This window comes from Tachyglossus aculeatus, chromosome 12 (assembly GCF_015852505.1).
Source record: "Tachyglossus aculeatus isolate mTacAcu1 chromosome 12, mTacAcu1.pri, whole genome shotgun sequence".
In the NCBI taxonomy this organism is placed as follows: domain Eukaryota; kingdom Metazoa; phylum Chordata; class Mammalia; order Monotremata; family Tachyglossidae; genus Tachyglossus; species Tachyglossus aculeatus.
Genome location: NC_052077.1, coordinates 26,164,351 through 26,190,557, shown reverse-complemented (window position 1 = coordinate 26,190,557; position 26,207 = coordinate 26,164,351). Strand labels below are relative to the sequence as shown.

At 39.8% G+C, this 26,207-nt stretch overlaps 1 protein-coding gene across 5 annotated transcripts in view; it reads right to left on the bottom strand.

The window, feature by feature from the left end:
• The window catches only part of GRIA2 (glutamate ionotropic receptor AMPA type subunit 2), a 109,602-nt gene that overhangs the window by 25,083 nt on the left and 58,312 nt on the right, over positions 1-26,207 (bottom strand). For all 5 annotated transcript variants that reach the window (XM_038754913.1, XM_038754912.1, XM_038754916.1 and 2 more), the window contains exons 7-11: positions 7,337-7,504; positions 6,966-7,070; positions 6,232-6,342; positions 4,242-4,448; positions 3,392-3,762 (exon numbers count right to left, since the gene is read on the bottom strand). In XM_038754913.1, coding sequence (XP_038610841.1) covers positions 3,392-3,762; positions 4,242-4,448; positions 6,232-6,342; positions 6,966-7,070; positions 7,337-7,504 — 962 coding nt within the window. The remainder of the gene's footprint in view (positions 1-3,391; positions 3,763-4,241; positions 4,449-6,231; positions 6,343-6,965; positions 7,071-7,336; positions 7,505-26,207) is intronic.

Below are 26,207 nucleotides of genomic sequence, written 5' to 3'. Positions count from 1 at the left end.
TAATTCAAAAATTGCATACTAACTTCTCTGCTGCACTTACAAATAATTTTTGTAGGCACACCTGAGAAAATTGATTCTGAAAAGCAAAATTCAATCTGTTTTTCCTGGCTGGAAATAAACAGAAAAATGCAATCAGAAACAAATGTTTTTCTTCCACTCATGAAAAAGAGTACACCATTCTTGTTTCATCTTTCAGATAATCTGATTGAGCTGTAGCTAGAATACAAGTATTTACATACTTGTATTTTAATGTTCTTGTAGTGTAGTTCCTTTAGGGTGAATACCTATGAACGCATTAATTTCTCTTAGCCTTTAAATCAATGGGAGAACTAAAAACTCACTAGAAACTCTGTCTTCAATTTTCAATCTGAAATTTAGAAATGTAAAATCCTCAAATAAATTTCCAGGTAAGGGCCTAGTTTGCCCTATTGATCATACAACTTTAAATTTGCTTTCAAACAATATTTTGGCTTAAAGTAAATAAAGCTTTTACTAGTTTCACAAGTACATTATGGACTGAAAATTGAATTTTGAGGGCAATGAAAATGGTTTTACAATTTCAGCTATTGCCTCTTCCACATTTATCTCTAAGCGGTTCTATGAGTTTCATGCCCCTTTGTCTTTATCCTCCTGAAGACTCACTGAATAGCTTCCAGTGGCACTATTCCTTGAATAAAAGGGCTTCATTTATTAGAAAGACTTGTATTTACCAATTCCTAGGTTATCATTTTTAACACAACTTAAAACACCACATGAGGTTTATGAAAAGGAAAACCTCTCTATTAGCCAATACTGCAAATTAAAGGAGACCGAGAAACAGGATGGAAGTTCATATGAAACTGAATAAGATGCTTCATGCAGATGAACTGCGCTTCTCCATTATAAACTATGGAAGTGCAACCAGGTACCATCTGATTTAGCATCACTTTTTTATAACAGGATCTACCATCGAACTACCCCCAAAACACTAATTTCAGAATTGAAAGAAAAGTCCCTGATGAAATGCAGAGGGAAAATATTTATTCTGCATTCCCAAGATATTCCTGCAGAGTGAACTCATGTTTTGAGTTCCTATGAAAATCCAAGATCAATGCACCTAACAGGCAGTCACTCAATCAATGGTATTTATTGAGCCCACAAAGATCTTACAGTCTAGAAGGGCAGGAAGATTTTGTAATAAATTACAGATAGGGGAAATATCAAGGTGTAAGGATACGTGCATAATGTTGTAGGGTTGAGAATGGGGTTGATATCAAGATCTTAAAGGGTGCTGATCTGATAGGTGATGCAGAGTGAATTGGGGAAATAAGAGCTTAGTTGGGGAAGTCTTCTTGGAAGAGATGTAATTTTAGGAGGTTCTTAAGGTGTGGAGAGTAATAGCGTGTCAGATGTGACGGAGGAGAGAGATCCAGAAGAGAATATGTGGGCAAGGAGTGGGAGGCAAGATAGACAAGATTAAGGTATAGTGAGTAGAATGGCATGAAAATAGTGAAGTGTGTGGCTGAGATGTAATAGAAGATCATCTGGGTAAGGCAGAATGGGGAGAGTTGATTGAGTGCTTCAATGGTAAGGTGCTTTTGTTTGATGTGGCAGTGGATGCATTGGAGATTTTTGAGGAGTGGGAAGACATTTACTGAACGTTTTTCAGAAAAATGTCAGGAGGTAAAGTATGGACTGGAGTGGGAAGAGACAGGAGGCAGGGAAGTCAGCAAGAAAACTGATGTAATATTCAAGGTGGGATAGGACAAGTGCTTGGAAAAGTGTGGGAGCAGTTTGGTTTGAGAGGAAAGGATAGATTTTAGCGATGTTGTTCAGGTAGAACTGATAAGATTTAGTGATATTGAATATGTGGGTTGAATGAGTGAGATGAGCCAAGGATAATGCCAAGGCAGGACAGGATAAGTATTTGGATTAAAGTAGTAGCAGTTTGGTCAGAGAGACAAGGACAGAATTCAAAAGATGTAAAGGTGAACCAACAGGATTCGGTGTCAAACTGAATATGTAGGTTGAATGAGAGGGATGCATCTTGGATAATGCCAAGGTTTATGGGTTTGTGAAACAGAGTTTGTGGTCCTGTTGTAGACAGTGATGGGAAAGACTGAAGGAGGACATGGTTTGGGAGATGAAGAGTTACGTTTTGGACATGCTAAGTTTGAAGTATGTCCATGAGCTATCCAGAGATATCTAGAAGGCAGTAGGAAATGTGAGATGGCAGAGAAGGATAGAAGTCAGGGCTGGGGTGGTAGATTTGGTACTTAAAGCAGAGGGAGCAAAATATCATTGATTGATTTAAAGAGGAGAATGGGCAATAATATTTGGAAAAACAACAGGTCCTTTATCTACATGTTCCTCTAATATTTGATCTGTATTTGGGGCATAAAGCAAAATACAAGACTATTCCCTTTTTTCTCTGCCATCTCTTCCTTGACACGCTGCAGTGGTTATTTACACAATGTATAAATTCATGCCACTTATGCATTTAAATCATTAAATTATGTCACCATCATTTAGAAGCTTACACTGCCCTTGGAAATACATGGGGCCGAACTAACCCCACGGTCACTAGACAGTAAACTCCTTGAGGGCAAGGATTGTGTCTTCTAACTCTCCCAATCAATCAATGGTATTTATTTAGTGTTTACTATGTTCAGGGTACTGTACTAAGCACTGGGGAGAGTGCAATATAACAGAATTAGCAGAAAAGCTCTCTGCCCATAAGTGCTTAGTACAGTGCTCTGCACACTGTAGGTGCCTGATAAATGGAAATGGTTGATTGATTAAAATAATTTTCTCAATATACTCCAAAGATTACTTGAGTTTTTGTTTTTAATAAATCAGACCTCGTTTCTGCCCGGCACTATCTTCTAAATTCATCCAAAAATAATTCCGTATTACAGTTTCTCTTCTCCTAAAATCATGAGGTTACTTCTGAATTCCCCTGCCATATTCCTATGACAGAGAATTAGGTGCGAGGGAAGGCCTGTTCAGAATAGTGTTCGGGGAAGGAAGGTGCGCCTTTTTTCAGTTTCTGAATTTCATGCAACCCTTTTTTCCCATATACAGCACTGAGGGTCAGTCTGTAAAATGGGAATATGCAGCAAAAACACGGTACCCCTCCAAGAAGGCATGGAATGACAGGAACCTTATGCATTTTATAGCCTCTCCTGGTGCGTATAAGTTCACCCGGGGAAATACATGATCAACGTTAGGTGCACGCTGACCAAATATTTCCCTGACCGAAGCCAATGACCATGGCCCATCCTTCGAGAGGCATGAAACCACTCGGACAGGAAGTCGGCAGTTGGATTCTTCTCAGGAGTGACTCTATAAGCACCACGGGCATCCGCATGAGACCTAAAATGCACAAAGCTGAAACGGGCGAGTGACCAACCTTGGCGAAATATCGCATCCTTGCTGCATAAAGGCACCCAAGGAAAACCAGAGACTATTAAATATCCCAAATTCATTAGTTGATTCGTTACTTTGCGTTTCTCTTCCATCTTCAAACTCCTCTGTGTGCCACTCATATGGACTAAATCTGCTGACCAGGAATAAAACTACACTGACCCCGATGTAGGCAAAAACAATGCACATCCAGATTTCATAGGCTAAGGGATCAAGAAAGGAAAACACTCCTGGTTTGGACTTCTGAGGCTTCTTGATCATGATAGAGATCCCGAGGCTCATAAATGGCTTTGAGAAATCAATCACCTCTTCTCTCACCAGTGTAATAGTTAATGGAGCAATCGCAATATCGGCTTTCTGCAAGGGAAACAAAGGAAGGTCAGAGCTCCTAGAGCCACTGGAGTGGGGAAGAGTGATAGTTACATTCCCGTGATCATAGATGAAGAGAAGGATAGCAGAGTAATGACAGCAATCACATGATTCACTGGTAAAGCTCCAGTGACAGAGAAATATGCAGGAAGTTATCACCCCTCCCCAAAGCCTCCCTCCTTTCAGCTTTTTATTGCACAGTCAGTTGACTTGGACTATTCTGGGTACACCTTTACATTTCATCTCCACTTCCCTAACTTCTGCTTTGCAGACTGATCATCAAGTATATGGCCCATCTGCACATTTGGATATTGAACTTGGCTTCACCTGCTAATCTTTAAATTGTTCACACAAATAGGAGTTGCCACCCCTCTAGCAAGATGGGTCAGACAAAGTACTATCCAGGGAAGAAAAGGCAGCTAACATTGTATTCTTAATAACTCAGAATTAAGAAAAGGTTCTCTTACCCCATAAACGAGTTCTCCAACCATCCCGTTCCAAATTTTTGTTTCTGCATCCCTGGCCCCATACTTGCCATCCCCGACAATCGTCAGCTTGTACTTGAACCCACAGTGTTTAGCAATTTCTGCAGCTAAATCCACACAGTAGCCTTCGTAACGTTCATTGCCTTCAAGCATTTCATGATTTTTCTTCATCATCACATACGGAGATTCCTAAACCGACAAACTGTGCTTTAGCTGGTAGAACACAGCTGGTATAACCAAGTACCTATTCGACAAGGATGTTCTTTCTAATTGAAAAACAAGGAACAACCAAGCCTCTGGATCACTGATTTTCACATTCACTTCGACAATTCAGCATTTAAAAATTATTTACTAACAGACACTTCGCATGCTAATATACACTGTTTAAAGTTGAATTGATAGCACTCAAACATAATGAATCTGAGGAATCTTCAAATGGCCCCTGCATCATTCCCATTGGGATCCTTTCACTGGAAGAGCCTTTCAAATACAGTTTACATCTTCTACTTTGCATACAAGATGGTGCTAGCTAAAATTGTATCCATCTCAAGACTCTCATCTTGGCCTGCTCCATACTCCCAATATCTCTTTCTGTTTCTTTTTGGTTCAGTATGGATGGGGTAATGCATAATTGAATAAAGGCTATGTGCCTTCTGTGTGTGCAGTGGCTCCAGGGAAAAAAGTTGGATTCAACATTTCTCATTGTTTTTATTATGTAATCAAATTTTACAATAGGACTGGTCTTCAGGAAAAGTGTGGATTGTGTTGTGGTTAAATGTTAGTAAGTCATACGCCTAACTCCACCTCTACCCCACCCAAAACTTCTCTCTAACTGGTCAAATCAATTTTTCCCTGACTTTTCTCCTTTTCAGTTCTTATTGAGGGAAAAAAAAGCAGAAAAACTCCTACAGCAAAGCCACTGAAGCCTTGAATGGCATTGCTATTTCAGGAGTGGTATAGAGCAGGTAGGTATATGATGTTTTAAAGATAAAGAAATGTGCTCTTTGGGTTAAAATAGAAAAAAAAAAAAAGAATTGGCTGCAGAGGCACCTGCTGAATAGAGCCTAAGATTAGTATTGCATTTGGCCAGGGCATACCCAGCTAAAAAGCTACTTGAATATAAGACCTGCCCTTGTTCTGAAGCAGCACATCTTGTTGGGCCTCCAGAAAGGGACCAGTGTGCAAGTCAATGCTCACAGTGTTCCACCAGCAGCTGTTAATGAACAGCGCTGAAAGTCAAAACATTTTCTAATAGGAATCTCTGCCTTCCTTGCCACCACGGGAAAGAAACCTTGAGGGCACTGTGCTTGTGGAGAGCCTGGCCTGGGACTATTTAGGTAAGAAAACTAGCTCCCACTCAAGGGGACATCATTGCTGCCTTAGCTGTGTGGTTTTCCATCTAGAATGCCCTTTCTGGGAGTTTTCTTTTTCTGGAGCTGAACTCCGGCCTGATCTCTTCTACGTCTAGCACTGCTTCCACGTAGCTCTAGATGCACAATGGAAGCTGCAGAGAGACTGACTTTCTGCTTGAGATGATTCCATATAAGAGTGAGAAAAGATTTGTTTATGACTATTTTTCACATATAACTTAGGGAGGGATTCCTACTTGTTCCTTTGATCAGGTGATGGCTATGTCTCTTTTGGAATAGGTTAGTTGAATCCCTCTCTTGGAGCCTGGTATCACTTGTTACGGAAAAGCCCAAGTAATAGTAAATGTGGGATTAAGTGATAAACAATTCAATAACAATCAAGTGCTTAGTATAGTGCTATGCACACATTAAGCACTTAATAAATACAGCTGAATAAATGAATGAAAGAAAGATGAGAAACAGCCATTTCTACTATAACTACAACTCAGGCTTGGGCATGTATATACTCACATGCATAGGTTTCTTCCCTCCATACACACACAAGAGCACACAACACACACACACACACACATTCACACACAAAGAACATATGGACTAATTACCAATATCGTGGTGACAACAACAGTCTTGTTCTCGAGCCCTGAGGTGTCATTCCCAGAAGGGATTTCTGTGAGGGTCACAACCATTTTATCCACTTCACTCCAATATCCAATCTGTAAATAGTTCCAATAACACTAAAATTTCCATTTTCTGATATTCACATTGTCAATCTCTAAAATGAAGATTCATTTAGCTAACTAGGCTTATGGAGAGAAGTGGCAACTGTATAAATAAGTGATTAAAAAAAAGTATACAGAAATATGTACTAAAATAGAAATTTCAAGCTGGACTTCCAAAAGGAGTAAAGGAAGCATGGCAATTCACCATCCAATTACATCAAATTATTCTTTGACATTCTGGAACACTAGTCAGTGACCAATAGCTTATTTTCTTTATTTTTTTTTCTTTTCTGAACAGAAAAATCAAAGCAATTCTTTCTACAATTATTTGAACATCATCTGTAATTTCACAGTATTTACCAGTAATAAAATAAGTTCACTGTGGGCAGGAAATATTGTTATGTTGTACTCTCCTAAGTGGCCTGCATATAACAAACGCTCAATAAATACAACTGATTAAGTGCATTTATATTCAGAAAAACAATGTGAGTGCAATTGGACCATTAAAACATAGCTGTGAGAAAAGATGTCTTTGAGACCACTTTCTCAATGTGGAGCTGAATCACCTACCTTTCCAGAAGAAGAAAGAATTTAAGGAGGCTGAGGATTAAAATTACCTTCCGTGGTCCATTTGTTTTGAGCTCCATGATGTTAATTGTGTAGTTAATTCTCTTTCCATTCTGGTCAAACTTTATATTTCCTGTTAATCCTTCCACCTGAACCTATAGGAAAAATAAATAAAGGATCACCATAAATTCAACAAGGCATATATCACATGCAAAAAGTGCCTATAAACAACCCTCCATATGCATCTTTTTAATCTATGTATTTTAGGTCTTTTTCCAAATCACAGAATCTTTGATATCAAACTTCCTGCAAATAGAAAGTAAGAAACCTGTATTTCAGCCTATAGGGTGCTGAAATAGTTTGAAAAATGTTCAGAGACAAAGTTTGCAGACACCACAGTGCCGTTTCCGAAGACGCTAACCTGCTTTAGTGCCCTTTCTATTTCTACTCCTTGACCCCAGGGCACCGCTGGATTTGCAAGGCAGTCTCCAGCATTGCCCCGGCGGGAGATTTCAATCCTCTGCTTGCGCAGATTTCGGAAAGCTTCCGTCATCACCTGAACGGCGTCGTAGGTCAGAGCGGACGTATACTGAAATGGATCAAGCACATTTCATTAGGAAAGAGAAACACCCAACGCACTTGTGTTCATTCAACAAGCCTTGGTGTATCGATGACGCAAATGACCATTTTTGTTGAGAGGCTGAATGTGATGACTCCATATCAAGACTGCTGTCTCTCCCTCTGGACTGGAAGCTCATTGTGAGCAGGAAACGAGTCTACCAACTCTGTTGTATTTTTTTCTCCCAAGAGCTCAGTACAGTGTTCTGCATCCAGTAAACACTCAATAAAATACACTGATTGATTAGCTTCCCTTCCCTCTCAATGACCTGAGGGAGGTGGTGGGGGGAATGGTTGGATTACAGTCATCCTCAATCCTGCTACATCTGTACAAATTTAACATTGTGGATGGACCCAACCTGATCCCACCAGTAATGGCAGTGGTATTTGTTAAGTGCTTGCTATGTGTTAAGTACTGTATTAAGCATCGTTATAGATTCAAAATAATGAGGTTGGGCACAGTCCATGTCCTACATGGGTCTCACAGTCTAAGTAGGAGAGAGGACAGGTATTGAATTCCTGACTCATCTCTCTCATTCAACCCACATATTAAATCTGTCACTAAATCCTGTGAGTTCAACCTTCATAGCATTGCTAAAATCCATCCTTTCCTTTCCATCCAAATTGCTACCTGTTAATCGCAAGCATTTACCCCATCCCACCTTGTTTACTGCATCAACCTCACTGGTGATCTCCATGCCTAGTACCTCTTCTCACTCCAGTCCATACTTTACTCTGCTGCCCGGACCATTTTTCTACAGAAACGTTCAGTCTATGCTTTTCCACTTCTCAAGAACCTCCAGTGGCTACCCAGCCACTATGACATCAAACAGAAACTCTTTACTATCAGCTTTAAAGCACTGAATCACCTTGCCCCCTTCTACCTTACCTTCCTGATTTCCTATGACTATGCAGCCCCCACACTATGTTCCTCTAATACCAACCTACTCACTGTACCTTGTTCTCACTGACGTCTAGCCCACATTCTGCTCTGACCTGGAACATCCTCCCTCTTCATATCCATCAGATGATCACTCTCCCCCACTTCAAAGTCTTATTGAATGAGTATCTTCAATATCTTCAAAGGGGGCTTCCACAATTAGGACCTCATTTCTTCACCCACTCACTTCTGCATCTCCCTTGAACTTGGATTTGCCTCTCCCTAAGCCCTGCTGCACTTTAGTTACATATCGATTATTTATATTGAGGACAAGTGGTGGAGCCAGAATTAGAACCTAGATCCTTATGACTCCCAGGTGCTATCCACTAGAGATGCTGCCTCTCAGCTGCTTGGAATTGCCCAAGAAAGCTGGGATAACACTAAGACAAATAACAGAGCATATTTTGCATGTGTATTAAACAATATACACATATGTATTTTCAGTTGCCTCTAATTGCTGAGGTACCCCAGGATCCATAAGACCCCTTTCAAAGTTACATCAATCACTGGTGATAAATCCCTACCTTCTTCCCTGCACTGCTGCTGGTCTCCCTTTTTTAAGCAACATCCTCCCTCCTCCAGACCCCAAACTTGGCTTCTCTCTCTCTTTGCTCTCTGCAGCCTTACTTCAACCTCAAGTATTATTTTTCAGGCAAATGACCCCCTGATGTCCTCTGTTCAAGCTCTGAGCTACTGCTGCCTGCAGTAAGAGGGTAGAAAAATGTTTCTCTGGAGAACAATGATATATACTGACCTCCTTATTGGGATTAATGCTGGATTTCTTAAAATAACTCTTCCTGAACTTTTTTGGGATTGAATCACTTATTTTTTAATGGTATTTGTTTTACATTCATTAAGCATTGTTCTGAGCACTGGGCTAGATACAGGTTTATCAGATTGAACATACTGTCTGTCCCACATGGGGCTCAAAGTCTATGTAGGAGGGAGACCAGGTATTGAATTCCCATTTTACAGTTTAGGAACCTGAGGCACAGGAAAGTTAAGTGAGTTGTCCAAGGTCATACAGCAGGTAAGTGCTGGAGAAGGATTAAAACTCAGGTCCTCTGACTCGAAGGTCCATGCTTTATCCACTGTCATGCTGCTTAGTTTTATCCAGTAGGCCAAGAAATAGTTTTATTGCAATGTTGCCGAGTATACATGTGTGTCATAGATAATAAGATCTTGATAATGACTGTGGAATTTCCAAGAATTAGGATAGAACAATAAAACAGAATTACAAGATATGGTCTGGGCCCTAAAGGAGCTTACAGTGTAGTGGAAAAGACACAAAATGATTTATAGATTAATAGAAGAGGAAAGAAAATGGATATATAGATGACTAAGTGCTCAAAAAGTAGAATAAGTCAATATGCACAGGAGTATGAGGAGTGGGTGTGAGCTTGACTGTAGAGCTGGTGTAGAACATCGAAGATAGAAGTCAGTGGGGGGATTCGACCCCAGGGCAAGGATATGTTAATTGGGGATGAATTCCTGGAGGATATGTGACTTCATAAGGGCTTTAAGATGTGGAGAGTGTGGTCTTGCATATTTGAAAGGGTGGAATGGCAGGAGCAGGCAGGTAGAGGCTGGAGACATGAGAATATGGCAGTTATCTTGAAAGAAAGATTGCAAGCTGAGGTATAGTGGGAGGAAAGAGCAGATTTGGATGAGACAGAGCCCATGGAAGGACTTAAAACCCATAGTCAGGACTTTCTGCTTGATTTGGAGAGGAATGTTTTTTGGTAGGAAGAGATTTGCAGAATGACATTTTAGAAAAATGATGCAGTTCATACGTCACTGGAGGCAAAGAGACCAGTGAGGAGGGTGATGAAGAAGTCAAATCAGGATCACTTATCCTGACCACTTATAACAACTGCATAAACAACATGATGCTTACAAGCTATAGGATAGTTCCATTGCTTCAAAAAGGAAAGGAGAAAATTCTACTCATTAATTACTCCCATTTTTCTTACAGTATACCTTGTGCCATCATCTCAAGGTCAGTAGTACTTGTGGTATTTGTTAAGTGGTTGCTATGTGCTGGGGTAGATAGAAGATAATTACTTCCCATAGCTTGTACTCATATTCTAGGTAAAAGAGAGAATAGGTATTGAATCCCCATTTTGCAGATGAAGGAACTGAGGCAAAGAAAAAGTAAGTGGCTTGCCCAAGCTCACACAGCAGGCAAGTGGCAGAGCCAGGATTTAAACCCGGGGCCTCTGACTCTCTGGCCTGTGCGGGGTCCACTAGACTACACTGCTTCCCAAACAGAGTAGGTGCAGGCTGAGCTAAATCAGCTAGGGCAGCTAATTCATTATAGGCTTAATTACTATCCCCTGAGAATAGCCTGATGGTTTCACAGAGCTGCAACCTAGGCAGAAGAACTTCAGTCTAGTCATTATTATCATTATTAACCTAATAGCTGAAGAGCTGAAGTAAGCTGGGCAGATAGAAGCATATCTTCCACGGATCCTTGCCCTATTAGTTTAACTCTCGAGGTGGTTTGGCACTCATTGTGTTTCCATTAGGCACATTATCTCCAGGCTGGGATTCTCCGGATGAAATTTGGAAAATATATTTGCTCAAGGAAAAGCAAATGACAAAGGCAGTAAAATAGAACCACTCAGCAGTAGTTAATGTGCTACAAGAAGCCATTTCAGATTTAGATGTCTTGCCTAAAGATCATAAATTACTTTAATAATTAACCTTCATTCTTCATCATTCACATTTTTTGTTCTAAAACTGCCTTGAGGAAGTATTGAGAAGATTTTGGCCAAACGGTTGTCAAATGCATTTGTTGGAATTCCTTCAGAGTTCATGAAAAATATTTTAGGGGAATTTCAAAAATAACTCTAGCCAAAAAGTGAACCCTCATTGTTCTAATCCACCCGTTAATTAGGTATGGCCAAAATGAACTGCTTTACTTCTGTGCAATTTAGAGCCACACTGAAATTAGCTGAAAACCTGGCAGATTTGTGCATTTTTACTCCAAAACCTAAATTGCAGCACAGAAGCTCAAACTGGAGAGACTGATGACTAACTTACCTCATAAAACTGAAGGGTTTACAGAAGATAAGGTGATGAAAGTAGAACTTCAAAAAAGAATTTGTTTTCTTTTCTTTTATTGCTTTTCTGTAACCTCCCTGTGAGCAAGGACTATGCCCACCAAGTTTATTGAATTGAGCTCTCCCAATCTTAATTCAGTATTTGGCATACAGTAAACATTCAATAAATACAGTGATTGACTGTTTACTATGGAAACAGTAGTTTCCCCAGCCACAACATGGTCTCAGTATGAATTATTGCATCTGGATTGTCTGAAATCAAGGTGACCATCCTTTCTATCATCCTGAATATATGGAATAATTCTTTAGCTCTTTTTAAAGTGCAAAGCAATATCATGAAGGATTTAAGACCCTGAACTTTTCTACGGAACACTACAATTCTTATTCACATAGCACAATACGGGAGGAGGCTATTGGGAAAGGTAGTACAGTTGTCTTGTTGTTTTCAAAAAATAATAGCTCAAGTGCTACAAGTGTTTTTACTGTGTGAGCTGCCATCAGCTCCTTTTGTACTATCTAATTTGCAGATATATTTTAGAGAGTGGCTAATGCAACAATTCTTTGTGTCTGAAATCCTAGTGACATAACCTAATGAAAATCGGATCTGGTTAAAAATTAGAAAGAGCTAAATAAGTAAAAATTAAAACCCAACCGCTACTGCTTTCCTCATATATTTCTAACAGCTGTCCAAATTACACTTTTCTTTAAAAAGCTCTTAAATTCCTCATTAGATTGGAAAATTGCAAGAGGAAATCTGCCTTCTGGCTACTTTACAAGCATTATGGAGAAAATGAGGGAGAAATGAGCATTTGCAGAATTAAGTATACTGAGCACCTACTTTGTGCAGAGAATCATACCAAGTGATTGGGAGAGCATAACAGCATTTACATTCATGATCCTACCCTCAAGGATCTTTAACAAACTATTGGGGGGAAGTCAATGAAATAAATTATAGGTAGGAGTAAGTAGTACTAGAATATAAATATTCATATTTAAATTTTGGAGGAGGTGGTAGATATTAAACTGATTAGGATGTAGAAGGATTCTGATGTGGGATGGGGGGATTAGCAACTGGAGAGGTGTTGGACTATTCATCTTTTTTTGGAAGCTCCTTATGGTCAGGAAAAGTGTTTAGCAACTCATATTCTATTCTACAAAGTGCTTAGTACAGTGTTCTCCACAGTTAGTGCTTAAAAGTATAAATAATTGATTGGAATAGTCTGTTTACAACTCTGCCTCCACCCTCACCTTAGTGCTCATGAAGGCTTCTCTCTCCTAGTTGGAGCAAATCAGGCTAGTCTGTTGATTGCTATGCCTTCATTATTCAAGGCTGTTGTACCAGGCCTGATTTTTTTCCTTTGTCCCATCCAGGCTATTGTGTTTGCCCTCTATCAGTTATTCATACAGCTGCTGCTTATGTACAAAATGGCTATCAACTGGCTTTCCCGAAAGGAAAGAAGTCAAATTGAGCTAAATGGATGATTTAGGAAAATGGGAAGAATATTTAAACAAGGATAATCTGAATAAAAATTGAAACACTTAGTCACTTTACCATTAGAACAATTCTAGACAAAGGTGCAACTTGAGAAACTTCCTCTCATCCTGTTGCAACTTCCAAAGAGCTTTTTCTTTTCCCTCCCCATGTATCTCTCTAGACAGTGGCCTAGTTGATAGAGCACAGGCTTGGGAGTCAAAAGGACTGGGTTCTAATCCCAGCTTTGCCACTTCTCTGCTGTGTGTCTTTGGGCAAGTCGCTTAACTTCTCTGTGCCTGTTTCCGAATCTCTAAAATGGGGATTATGTCTGTGAGCCCCACGTGGGACAGGCACTGTCTCCAACCTGCACAGTTTGTATCTATGCCAATGCTCAGTACAGTGCCTGTCACATAGTAAGCATTTAACAAATACTTTTTAAAAAAGAAGCAAGAACTACCTAATGTCTGTACATCGGAAAAGAGAAGGGTACAATATGCCTTTTCAGAACGATGTTCTTCAAAACAGGGACACGTAAAACAGGGAAGAAACAATTGCTTAAAAAGTGGCTTGTGATGATTTTGAAATGACTTTAAATGTATTTCTGAGGATGTTGATGTCCTTCTATCATATTTGAATTGGTTTCAATTTGTAATTTCAATCACTTGCCTTTAAAAATGCATTAAAGGCACACCACCTTAAAACACTCATTGTATTATTATAAAGTAATAAGTTTTTAAAGTTAGTCAATCTTTTTGTTTTTCACTTGGAACACGTAAACATGATGGAAAGATAATGAGTTGATTACAGAAGGGAAGAATTTCTATCTATTGTGTTTGGTAAACAACTACAATAGTTACACATAAAGAAAGGGAGTACATTAGCATTTTCACTTCACCCTCAAAATGATACCAATTGCTTGTTTCTGGAAATCAGTCAGTTAAATCATATTGCTTTAATTTACTGCATAGTTTCTCTCCTCTCTTTTTTTAGTAATTTTCGATTTTCTGATATTCTACCATTTGTACATAAACCTAACACGTTATTACTTCTCTTCATATAAAAATCTTAAAAAAAACCCCACAACTTAGATCAGTGCAGGTCATGAACACTTGTTTCCATCCCTGATTTTCAGTTAGTGATCAAGCCACACCTATCTTTGTGCAATGATAATACGTACTCATTATTCTAGTGGGGTCACACATGGGCAATTGCCCCATTACCAAAATTGCTTTGGTCTTCCAAGGTGTTTCAATGTGGTGGGGATTGGAAGATCCCCTGTTCAGTCATAGCTGGAAGTATTTTCAAATAAAACACTTGAGAATGAGAGTGGCCTGTGGATGGAGTGCGGATGTGGCAGTCTAAAGAACCTGGGTTCTAATCCCAGCTCCCCTACTTGTTTGCTGTGTGACTTTGGGCAAGTCACTTAGCTTCTCTGTGCCTAAGTTACCTCATCTGTAAAATGGGGAGGTAAGACCGTGAGCCACAAATGTACAAATGGGAAATTATCAGAAAATCGAAAATTACAAAAAGAGAGGAGGGAAACTTTGCAGTAAATTAAAGCAATATGATTTAACTGACTGATTTCCAGAAACAAGCAATTGGTATCATTTTAAGGGTGAAGTGAAAATGCTAATGTACTCCCTTTCTTTATGTGTAACTATTGTAGTTGTTTACCAAACACAAAAAAGGGGCACATAAACTGTGTCCAACTTGATTTGCTTATATCTCTCCCCAGTACTTGGTACAGTATCTGGCACATAGTAAGTGCTTAATAAATACATAAAAAAGCAGTTGTTAGGTATGCCTTGTAAACCATGAACTGGTGTGTATCTGGCCCTTGAGTAAAATGCCACCCCCCGCCCCCATTTAGCTGGGTATTTGAGACCCCTGAAAAAAACACATCAAAGAGGAGGTAAAAACACCAGAAACTTATTTGTTCTTGTAACTTGGATAAATTTTCTGGGATCCAGGGAGGTAGAATTGGTGGCAATTTTGTGGACTGGAACATGCTATCCAATGGGAAAATCACAGACTGAAATGGTCACTGAGCACCCAAGTCAAGAGGAAAACCCCACCCTTCAGACAATTCCCTATAGGAAAAGGGCTGTTTTACATAATAATAATAATGATGGCATTTATTAAGCTCTTACTATGTGCAAAGCACTGTTCTAAGCACTGGGGAAGTTACAAGGTGATCAGGTTGTCCCAGGGGGGACTCACAGTTTTAATCCCCATTTTACAGATGAGGTAATTGAGGCACAGAGAAGTTAAGTGACTTGTCCAAAGTCACACAGCTGACAACTGGTGGAGTCAGGATTTGAACCCATGACCTCTGACTCCAAAGCCCGTGCTCTTTCCACTGAGCCACGCTACGATGAGGACCCAGATTAAAAAAAAAAAAAGAAAAATTTGGGAAAGATATTTCTCTTTTCATTTTCACTTCAAATTTATCATTTATGTCAGGCAATGCTAATTCTCAGAACTTAAAATAAAAGTCTGTTTAGAACTTGAACTGCCAATTCCATAGATGTTCTTGGTTGATTAAAATAAGATGCTGGTTTGGGCAAATTTGCCCTTACTTTATAAGGTTGTTTTTATTTTACCTTTCCCCTAAAAATGAGTTTGTTATTTCTGGATTCAGATCACTGACTGTGTCAGGACACTTTCTAAGCTCAAACCATGAAAGGACTTAGAATTTACTGTTAAGGCTTCTATTTCACTTCTGATTTGTTTTTTATTTCTCCTAAAATGAAAAAAGTTGAATACTTGCTTAGTCACTTTAGGGTGCATATAACAGGACATGTCATGTATAAGAATAATTTCAAATAATAATTGCACATTTGTATTTTTTGTATTGTATGAGTAAAACTAAAGCAGTATACTGATTCATTGCCTGGGACAAGGACTACAATTTTAGGTGATATGATAATTATGTAAAATCAATTTTAAGCTCTTAAAAGACAAATTTAGATTCTGAGAAGAAAATGCACTGCCTATTTACACCTGCAATTTCCTGGAGATAAAAAAACAAACAACCTTTTTTTCTCTAAACAGTCACAATTTCTGGATGTTGCATCCCAAATGTCATCAGCATTTAGCATCAGCAGAGGCTGGGTGGGCAGAAGCCCTGTCAGTCATATGGAACATGGGGAATGGCAGAAGTCATTGAGTCCTGCCTGGAACCAATGAGACTGAAAGTCATCACCTCTAGGCTATAATGACAGTTACCTTTATTTTTAATGTATTTATTTAAACCTGTTTTTCACTCTCTCCCAATGACTCTTTAACCCTCCTCCTGCTTCTTAGATGTAAAGTCCCTATGGGTGAGGCATCATGTTTGGAATGATCACAGCCATCTCCCCAGTCCTTAGAACAATATTTCACAATTTGTAATTGCTTTGTAAGTACTTCATCATCAAGATTGTAAGATCATTTTCCCCAGAATTTAGTACAATGTTTTACGTTCGGAAGGTGTTTCATAAATATCCAGACTGAGCCCCCTCCTTCCTCTCCCCCTCCTCCCCCTCCCCATCCCCCTGCCTTACCTCCTTCCCCTCCCCACAGCACCTGTATATATGTTTGTACGCATTTATTACTCTATTTATTTATTTTATTTGTACCTATTTATTCTATTTATTTTATTTTGTTAATATGTTTGGTTTTGTTCCCTGTCTCCCTCTTCTAGACTGTGAGCCCACTGTTGGGTAGGGACCATCTCTATATGTTGCCAACTTGTACTTCCCAAGCACTTAGTACAGTGCTCTGTACACAGTAGGCGCTCAATAAATACGATTGAATGAATGAAAATACCATTACTTCTACTATTATGACATCCTCTCCTCCAACTAACCTCTCTAGATTAATTCCCCAGTACCCTATGCTGCATTAACCAACCACCCAACACTAACACATATGAATTTTTTATACCCTCCCTTGCATCTTTAGTTGTGGTAATATTATTTATTAAGTGCAAAGAACTCTAAACTATGAGCTCATTGTGGACAGGAATTGTCTCTCTATTGCTGTATTGTACTTTCCCAAATGCTTAATACAGTGCTCTGCACACAGTAAGAGCTCAGTACACACAATTGAATGAATGAATAAAGGAATGGAAGCACTGGAAAAAATGCCTTAGAATTAGGTGGGGATTAGATATGCTCCCTTTCCCTTGGAGGGCTCACAATCTAAACTTGATTATATTTGTATCTCATTTTATGTTATGTAGTTCAACCTCTCCCTATAATATTTTTACACTAATCTCCTTCATTAGAATGTAAACTCCTTAAGGGCAGGGAATGTGCACCTTCTTCATTCTGTACTTCCCAAATACCTAGTACAGTGCTCTGCACTTAATGGATGTTTTAATAAATATTTCCACCATTACTACTATTGTTTTATTGTCATCATCATTAATCTTTTATGGCCAGAACAGTCAATGTTCTCTCTGAATTTACTATCATCTATAGATTGCCACAGAACAACCTAGCTGGCATTCTTAAAAGTTCAACTGCAGTCTGGCTCTCCCACCACTGATTTTTCCTGAATGGCAATGGACAGAGAGTAACCTCTAAGCTTCAAGTGACCCTATTAGAGCCACTGAAGGGAAAGATCTGGGCTTGGTATTATTATCATTTCTATTTTTAAGCATATGTAAATTAGAAAGAAGATAATCCTGAAACCTTTTTTCTAAACTTTAAAATGTAATCAAGTCTCAGAGTCAAGTCACAGATTAAAATGGAAAGTCACAGTCGCAATCGTAAAAACACAAATCTAGGTTGAAAGAATTATGTACCAAAGACAACTTCAATTCTATCCTTAGGTATTTATGTTCTACATATGCATCCATTTCCTTCTACACAAATACGTTCACTTTTTTTATTGGCTGGTTAGGTATTTCAATTTTATTTATCACTCACTAAACTAGACAAATTAATTTGACAAGATTATTTCAGCATAACGATTTCCGACTTTGCAAATAAATGCCTCATATCTGCCCTAGTGCTTATGTTCTATAAAAACCCTCAGATGGGTTTGGATATTTATATTGCTTTGGGGCAGCATTACTGTAGTGCAGGGCTATTTCCCATTCACATTAGAAATCAACTCTTGAAGGAGAAATCAAGAGAAACCCTTTTGTTGCATGTTTTATATTTATGCTGATTATTGTTGTTCTCATTTTTATGGCATTTGTTAAGTGTCTACCATATGTCAAGCACTATTCTAAGCACTAGGGTAGGTACAAGTCAATCAGGTTGGACATAGTCCCTGTCCTATGTGGGTATCACAGTCTAAATAGAAGGGAGAACAGGTATTGAATCCCCATTTTATTGAATCCCCATTTTACAGTTGAGGAACCTAAGGCACAGAGAAGTTCAATGGCTTACCTAAGGACACACTGCAGGCATGTTTTCTGGCTCCCAAACCCACTCTCTTCCCACTAAGCAACACTGTCTCCTATTATTCTGGTCTAAATACATCCTTAGCTGAAATGTTTTTTTACTGAGCATCCCACTGAGGGTGGTGGACTATTTTAAATGCTTGTGAAGCCCAACTGAAGCACAAAAAGCATTCTCTGCTCATTAGGAGAGTTCAGTCTAATGGGTTTTATTTTAAATTTTATTTTCCAAAATCCAATAATTAGCCCATTTAGGAGCTGTATGGATTCTGGCTATGACAGAACGTTTTGGTCAAGAAGAAGTATCCCAGTAACTGAAAAACTGAATGTGGTTTTCTAGCTAGACTGTGAGATCCTTGAGGCCAGGAATAGTGTCTCATTTTATTGTACTCCCTCAAGGGCTTAATAAAAGGCTCTACTCAGGAAACCCTCTCAAATACCAATGTTTGATGAGTAGAGATCTCAACTTACAACCAAGGAGTAGGCTTCATGGTGCTAGAGTGGATAACATTGAAGCTTCCAAACAGACTATTGGTGAAGTAAGATACTGCATCTCCTATGTATGTCTGAAGAAATAGTTAAAGAAAAACATTTTGAGCTGACAGAAGCTCATTTTTATAAACTGCCTATCTTTGCATTGTTTTGAAGGAGATGAATAGTGTCAACATGTATTTTCCAACTTTGGTATTTGTGGCACATCAGATTACATCAATCATAATTCATTTTTATCAAGAAATGACCCTCAGATTTCAATTTCCACAAGAACAAAAGAAGAGAAGGACAATAAAAGCATCAGCAGCCACAATGACCAGCTAACAATCCTGGAGGGTAGTCCACAAGGATTTGCATGTCTGTTTGACCAAAGCTCCTATTCTCCTTCAAGAATTATAGTTAAATACCGTCATTCAATGCTAATCACCTTGGTTTCTTACCCATGGCTTTTCCAGTCTATTGTGTATGTGGATAATGGCATTGTAGTAATGACTTTGTTCACTGAATATTGAACCATACTCAGCATGTTAAGGTCAGTACCTCTTGGTTTCTAAATTAGATTCTTCAGTCATTCTTTTAGGATAAGATATATTGCCTTGTAACACTACCTGCACTGAAGCAGTAACTCACTAGTACTCTAAGGCCTGAAAAAATTATTGCAGCTAAATCAGTTGCGAGACTTCAGACGGTGAGAAATCTGGCTCCACAAGTTCACTAGTCTTTAAAGGATCAGGGTCCTAGCTGAGCCTTAAGTTCCACTGAATTGGGGTAACAGAGTATCAGTGAAAGGGAACAGTGGTTTGTAAATTCCAGTGTAGAAACAGGAACGAGCTCGTTGATGGGGCCGATATTTGTTTCCGATGTGGACAAGCCCCAAATTTGAGAGAATCCATTGTTCAGATTTGAAGACTTCTTTCGGCTCCAAGACACACTGCTCCTCTTTTCCAATTATGTTTTGTATTCTGTCTCCAGTCTCCTAGCCATTTGGCCTTTCAGACAGGACAGGGTCAGGGACCTAAGGCCCTAGAAAAATTACTTCCTTTTGCAGATTGCAAAATTATATATTATAATATTATATTTTCTCTTGTAATTTTCTCCTGTGTCTAGTATAGTGTTCTTTACAAATCCAGGCCAAATCCCACCTTATTTTCCCACCCAAACCCTGTTCTCCCCCTGACTTTCCCATTACTGTATATGGTACCACCATCCTTCCTGTCTCACAAGTTCTTAACCTTGGTGTTGTCCTTGATTCTTCTCTCTCATTCAACCCATATAATCAAGGCATCGCTAAATATCATCAGTTCCACCTTCACAGCAACCTTCAATCTTCAAGGTTGGCTGAATGTTGACAGTGTGAAGCCCAAAAGACCTATTAGTCAATTGTATTGAGCATTTACTGAGTTATGAGAGCATAACAGAGTTGATAGTTTCCCTGACCACAATGAGCTCAACTACATCTATCGATATAAGATTTTGTAACAACAAAACAAAAAAAATTGAGGAGCATTTGACCAATACAGGCATATTACTTGGCATCCAGAGTTTGCCTGCCATCAGGAACAATATTTATGAAGCTCTAGACTGTAAGTTCCTTGTGAGCGGGGAACGTGTCTACCAAACCTGTTATTTGTACTCTCCCAAGCACTTAGTGCAGTGTCTGCACAAAATAAGTGCTCAGTAAATATGACTGATATACAATGTGGTGAATGCTATGCTGGGTGATGGAGAAACGTACTAAAGAGTTAAAAGACAGGATCCCTGTCTTCAAGGACCTTAGAGATAAACTGGGGAATTAATGATGTAAATTAAACATTTCTTCCCTATTCTCATGGGAGTTTATTCATTCTCCTTGAGACCTGGGGTCTAGGTTCTAGCATCCAAACATCTGGTGAAAGCTCCTCCAGTAGCTGGATTCCCTTCTGGTGAAAATCCATTCTCAACCAGAACTGATGTCTTTCCTCCCACTCAACTCCTTCACCCTTCCAGGAGATGGGAAGGGGCCATTCTTCTGGAAAATCAAAGGGCTAAACCCTGGATAAACTTCCTGCCAGGCAAGTGTGCTTGCTAGATCGAGAGCCGTCTCCCACTGTTGAACAGTGACATAAGATCAGAACGATTGTTTCTTTGTTGATATTATATTTTCTCTTGTAATTTTCTCCTGTGTCTAGTATAGTGTTCTTTACAAATCCAGGCCAAATCCCACCTTATTTTCCCACCTAAACCCTGTTCTCCCCCTGACTTTCCCATTACTGTATATGGTACCACCATCCTTCCTGTCTCACAAGTTCTTAACCTTGGTGTTGTCCTTGATTCTTCTCTCTCATTCAACCCATATAATCAAGGCATCGCTAAATATCATCAGTTCCACCTTCACAGCATCACTAAAATCTGCCCTTTCTTTTCCATCCAGACTTCTACCATGTTAATACAATCACTCATCCTATCCCCCCTGGATTACTGCATCAGCTTCCTTTCTGACCTCTCAGACTCATGTCTCTCCTCAATTCTATCCATACTTCACCCTGCTGCCTGGATCATTTTTCTTTAAAAATGTTCAGAACATGTTTCCCTACTCCTCAAAAAAACTCCAGTGGTTTCTCATCCACCTCCACATCAAACAAAAACTCCACACCATTGGCTTTAAAGCAATCTATCACCTTTCCCCCTCCTACCTCACCTCTCTACTCTCCTATTATAATAATAAGAATGATGATGGTACTTGTTAAGCACTTACTATGTGCAAAGCACTGTTCTAAGCACTGAGGGGATACAAGGTGATCAGGTTGTCCCACGTGGGGCTCACAGTCTTAATCCCCATTTTACAGATGAGGTAACTGAGGCAGAGAAGTTAAGTGAGCTGCCCAAAGCCACACAGCTGGTCAGTAGCTGAGTTGGGATTAGAACCCATGACCTCTGACTCCCAAGCCCATGCTCTTTCCACTGAGCCATGCTGCTGCTTCTTAAAAAAAACCAAATAAATAAAAACCAGAAAGAAACTACAACTCAGCCCACCCCCTTCACTCCTCTAAAACTAACCTTCTCACTGTGCCTCGATCTCATCTATTTTGCTGCCAACCCCTCATCTGTGTCCTGTCTCTGGCCTGGACCATATTTCCTCTTCAAATCCAACACCTGGGCCCTCTGATTTCCAAGCCCATGCTCTTTCCACTAGACCCTGCTCTTTGTGGTCAAGTACAGTGCCCACCAACTCTATTGTACTGTACCCTCCCAAACTCTTAATACAGTGCTCTGCACACAATAAACGGTCAACAAATGCCATTGATTGAGTGACAGGAAAGATCGTTCAGGAAGAATTCCTTCATTTCATTCATTCAATCATATTTATTGAGCGCTTACTGTGTGCAGAGCACTGTACTAAGCGCTTGGGAAATACAAGTCAGCAACATATAGAAGCAGTAAGGCTCTTCCATCTATGAAAAGATTCATTCATTCATTCGTATTTGTTGAGTGCTTACTGTGTGCAAAGCACTGTACTAAGTGGTTGGGAAGTACAAGTTGGCAATATACAGAGACAGTCCCAACCCAACAACGGACTCACAGTCCAGAAGTGGGAGACAGAAACAAAACATGTGGACAGGTGTCAAGTCGTCAGAACAAATAGAATTAAAGCTAAATGCACATCATTTACAAAATAAATAGTAAATATGTACAAGTAAAATATATAGAGTAATAAATCTGTACAAACATATATATATAGGTGCTCTGAGTAGGGTAAGGAGGTGGGGGGGGATGGGGAGGAGGAGAGGAAAAAGGGGGCTCAGTCTGGGAAGGCCTCTTGGAGGAGGAGAGCTCTCATTAGGGCTTTGAAGGGAAGAAGAGAGCTAGCTTGGCGGATGTGTGGAGGGAGAGCATTCCAGGCCAGAGGGAGGACGTGGGCCGGGGATCGACAGCGGGATGGGCGAGAACGAGGCACAGTGAGGAAGTTAGCAGCGGCAGAGGAGCAGAGAGTGTGGGCTGGGCTGGAAGAGAAAAGGGAGGTGAGGTAGGAGGGAGCGAGGTGATGGACGGCCTGGAAGCCGAGAGTGAGGAGTTTTTGCTTGATGCGTAGGTTGACAGGCAGCCACTTGAGATTTTTGAGGAGGAGAGTAACATGCCCAGAGTGTTTCTGCACAAAGATGATCCGGGCAGCAGTGTGAAGTATAGACGCCCAGCCCGGGAAGGAGTGGCAGTAAAAAAACCCTCATTTTTAATGTTCTACATGCAACTTATAATTAAACAGGAGCTTTTGGCAGCCCAAAGAGGGAATTCAGCTTGTAGTCATTATTTTGTGTCAAATGATGGCCTGCACTTATTCGGACCATAAGTAAGCCTCAAGAAGCCAAGATTCATAATTTCCTCACAGTTTTCCAGCTTTGTGAAATGATGTTTTCACCAGTGGAAAAAAACTGAAATAAAATACCAGTGCAAGCACAAAATACAAGTCGCCTTCAAGTACATTCTCATCTATCTCCTTCAAGTACATTCTCATCTATCCTGTCCTATGCTTTTTGTTCTATGGGCCGAGCTAAGCAACTTGCTGGGCCCGGCAGAGAGTGAGAACTTCTTGACATGACCCCTGGTGTTCATTCCCTCCATCTAAGTTTGTTCCTGACCATGAGGCTCAGCAGCAACTTTCACTTGCTGTTTGAAATTAGCATCAAATGGACAAACTGGCACAGCAAATGAGGATCAGAGTGAGGAGTTTCCCCTTGCTAGCCCTGACATGGCTGGAGCCACTTTCCTGCTATAGGCTGTGGATGACAGCAAAGCACACTGTGAAGGAAGGGAGTCCCTGTAGGTGAGGTAATATGTACCTCTGCTCCAACTGCACTTGGGTTGGTAAGATTAGGAAGGAATTCTACAGTCATGGAAAGAACAGGCCCAACTCACATTCTTCTCCCAGACCTTATCTTCCCTCTAGAATATAAGGTCACTGTGGGCAGGGAATGTGTCTATTTATAGTTGTATTGTATTCTCCCCAGGCTTAGTATAGTGCTCTTTCCTGAGTAAATACAAGTTATCTTCACACTGGGGCAATTTTGAACATTCAACAGCCCAGGGGTTAATGGGGCTACCTCCCTGGATGTATGATCACATGATGCCACACAATGATGTCATACACAATGTTTAATAGAAGTCCCTGTGGCCACCCTTATGCTGAGTGCCCCAGGAAATTCAGCTCTGAGATTACAACTTGTGTCTCACTAACAGCACCCTTCCATCTTTCTGCCCTTGGTTAGAAGGACAGTGGTATGTCTATCTTCATGAGATTCCTTGGCTGCCCTCTTTGAAAAGTGCTTGGTGATCACCATCTTAGAAAGGTCCCACATGGCCACTCTCTGTCAATTAATCCTATTTATTGAGCACTTAATGTGTGCAGAGAGACATACTAAGCACTTGGGAGAATTCAACCTATCAATAAAAAGACACATTCACTGCCTAAAATGAGCTGACAGTCTAAAGGGGGAAATAGACACTTCCTGCCTTGCTACAATCCCAAACTTTCAGCAACCTGAGGATGTAGGTTACCTTGCTTCCCCCATCTGAAGCCAGCTTTGCCTTTAGGAAACTATAGTACTTTTTTTAATGCACTAGAGCAGTAACAGCATCTTAGTAGCCTGGAAAAGTTACTGTAGCGTTCCACCAGGGAGGAACTGGCATACTGGCTCATACCCAACCCCAAAAAGCAGTATGCTATCTTCACATTCCTAGTTAATTTCACTTGATTTATTTTAAATATGCCAACGTTTATGCTTAACTACTTACACTATCCCTACCCTGAATTAATTTTGCAAAAACCACAACCCAATTGCTAACACACAGTTAAGGAAGAAGAAAATAATCCATCAAATAGAAAAGGATGAATAACATTTAGCTTTACCAGGGCCTCTGATGGAACATCCTTTATACATGAAAGATGTGGGCCCCAGAATTAATGGAAAACGTTCTTAGGTTACGTCTTCTGAATGACCAAGAAAAACAACTATGGCTCCATCATTCACTCGGAATGCCACTGGGTGTTTTGATGCTAAAATTAGGGTTAAATATCTTTGAAAGATGCTAATTGCACCAGCTGTTAGCCATCTGTGTAGAATCTAACCCAATACAAGACACAATCATTTTTCTCTGATGCTTTATTCCCTGAGAAGAAAAGAATAGAAGTGTGGTAGGGACAAAAGGAAGCTATAACATTTGGCCTAAATGTAGGCAGGTGTATAATAATGATAGCATTTATGAAGTGCTTACTATGTACAAAGCACTGTTCTAAGCGCTGGGGAGGTTACAAGGTGATCAGGTTGTCCCACTGGGGGCTCACAGTCTTCATGCCCATTTTACAGATGAGGTAACAGGCACAGAGAAGTTAAGTGACTTGCCCAAAGTCACACAGCTGCCAATTGGTGGCGCCAGGATTTGAACCCATGACCTCTGACTCCAAAGCCCAGGCTCTTTCCACTGAGCCATGCTGCTTCTCATATGTAGGTACATATGTGCCTCATATGTAGGTACATATGTACCTCATATGTAGGTACATATGTACATTTTGAATGTTTATAACCAATGGTATCCACTGAGCACTAAATGCTCACTGTACTAAATGTATGTGAAAGAACAATACAACAAAGCTGGTAGAAACTCCCTGTGCACCAGGAATTTATAATCTAGAAGGTGCTTATAGTGTGCGTGTGTGTGTGTATGTATATATTTACACACACATAAACACATATATACATGCATATACACACACCTGTGTGTATATGTCTACATATACATATGTATGCATAAATTCAGTAAATGGACCAGAGCTTCCTGATTTAAAAAAAAAAAAATCAGATTCCTAGGTACAGGTCAAACATCATGGGAGGAGTTTAACTCCTTACATATCTATTTAGACTGTTTAATATGCAGAAGCTGTCTTTTAAAAAAAAAAAGTATCTGAAAATTGATCCACCTCCCGACAGGACTAAACCACATTTGTAGAACAGCATACATGCTTCAGAACTTGATCTGTAACATGACTTACTTTGTGTATGGAGAAGTCATTTGAAAACAAAGTATTCATGTCTTTCTCTTATCTGACTATGGATCTAAGATCCTTGTGGGCAGGAATCATGTCTGTCACCTCTATTGCACTGTACATTCTCCAGCACTTGATATATTGCACTTCACACAATACACACTCAATAAATACCTTTAACTGATTAATTGACCTTACATGATCTCACAAAGCACATTCAGCTATGTTCTTAAAGGGAACTGGCATGATATCAAGGAACTTTCACTTGACCCCAATTGACATAATTTCTGTTC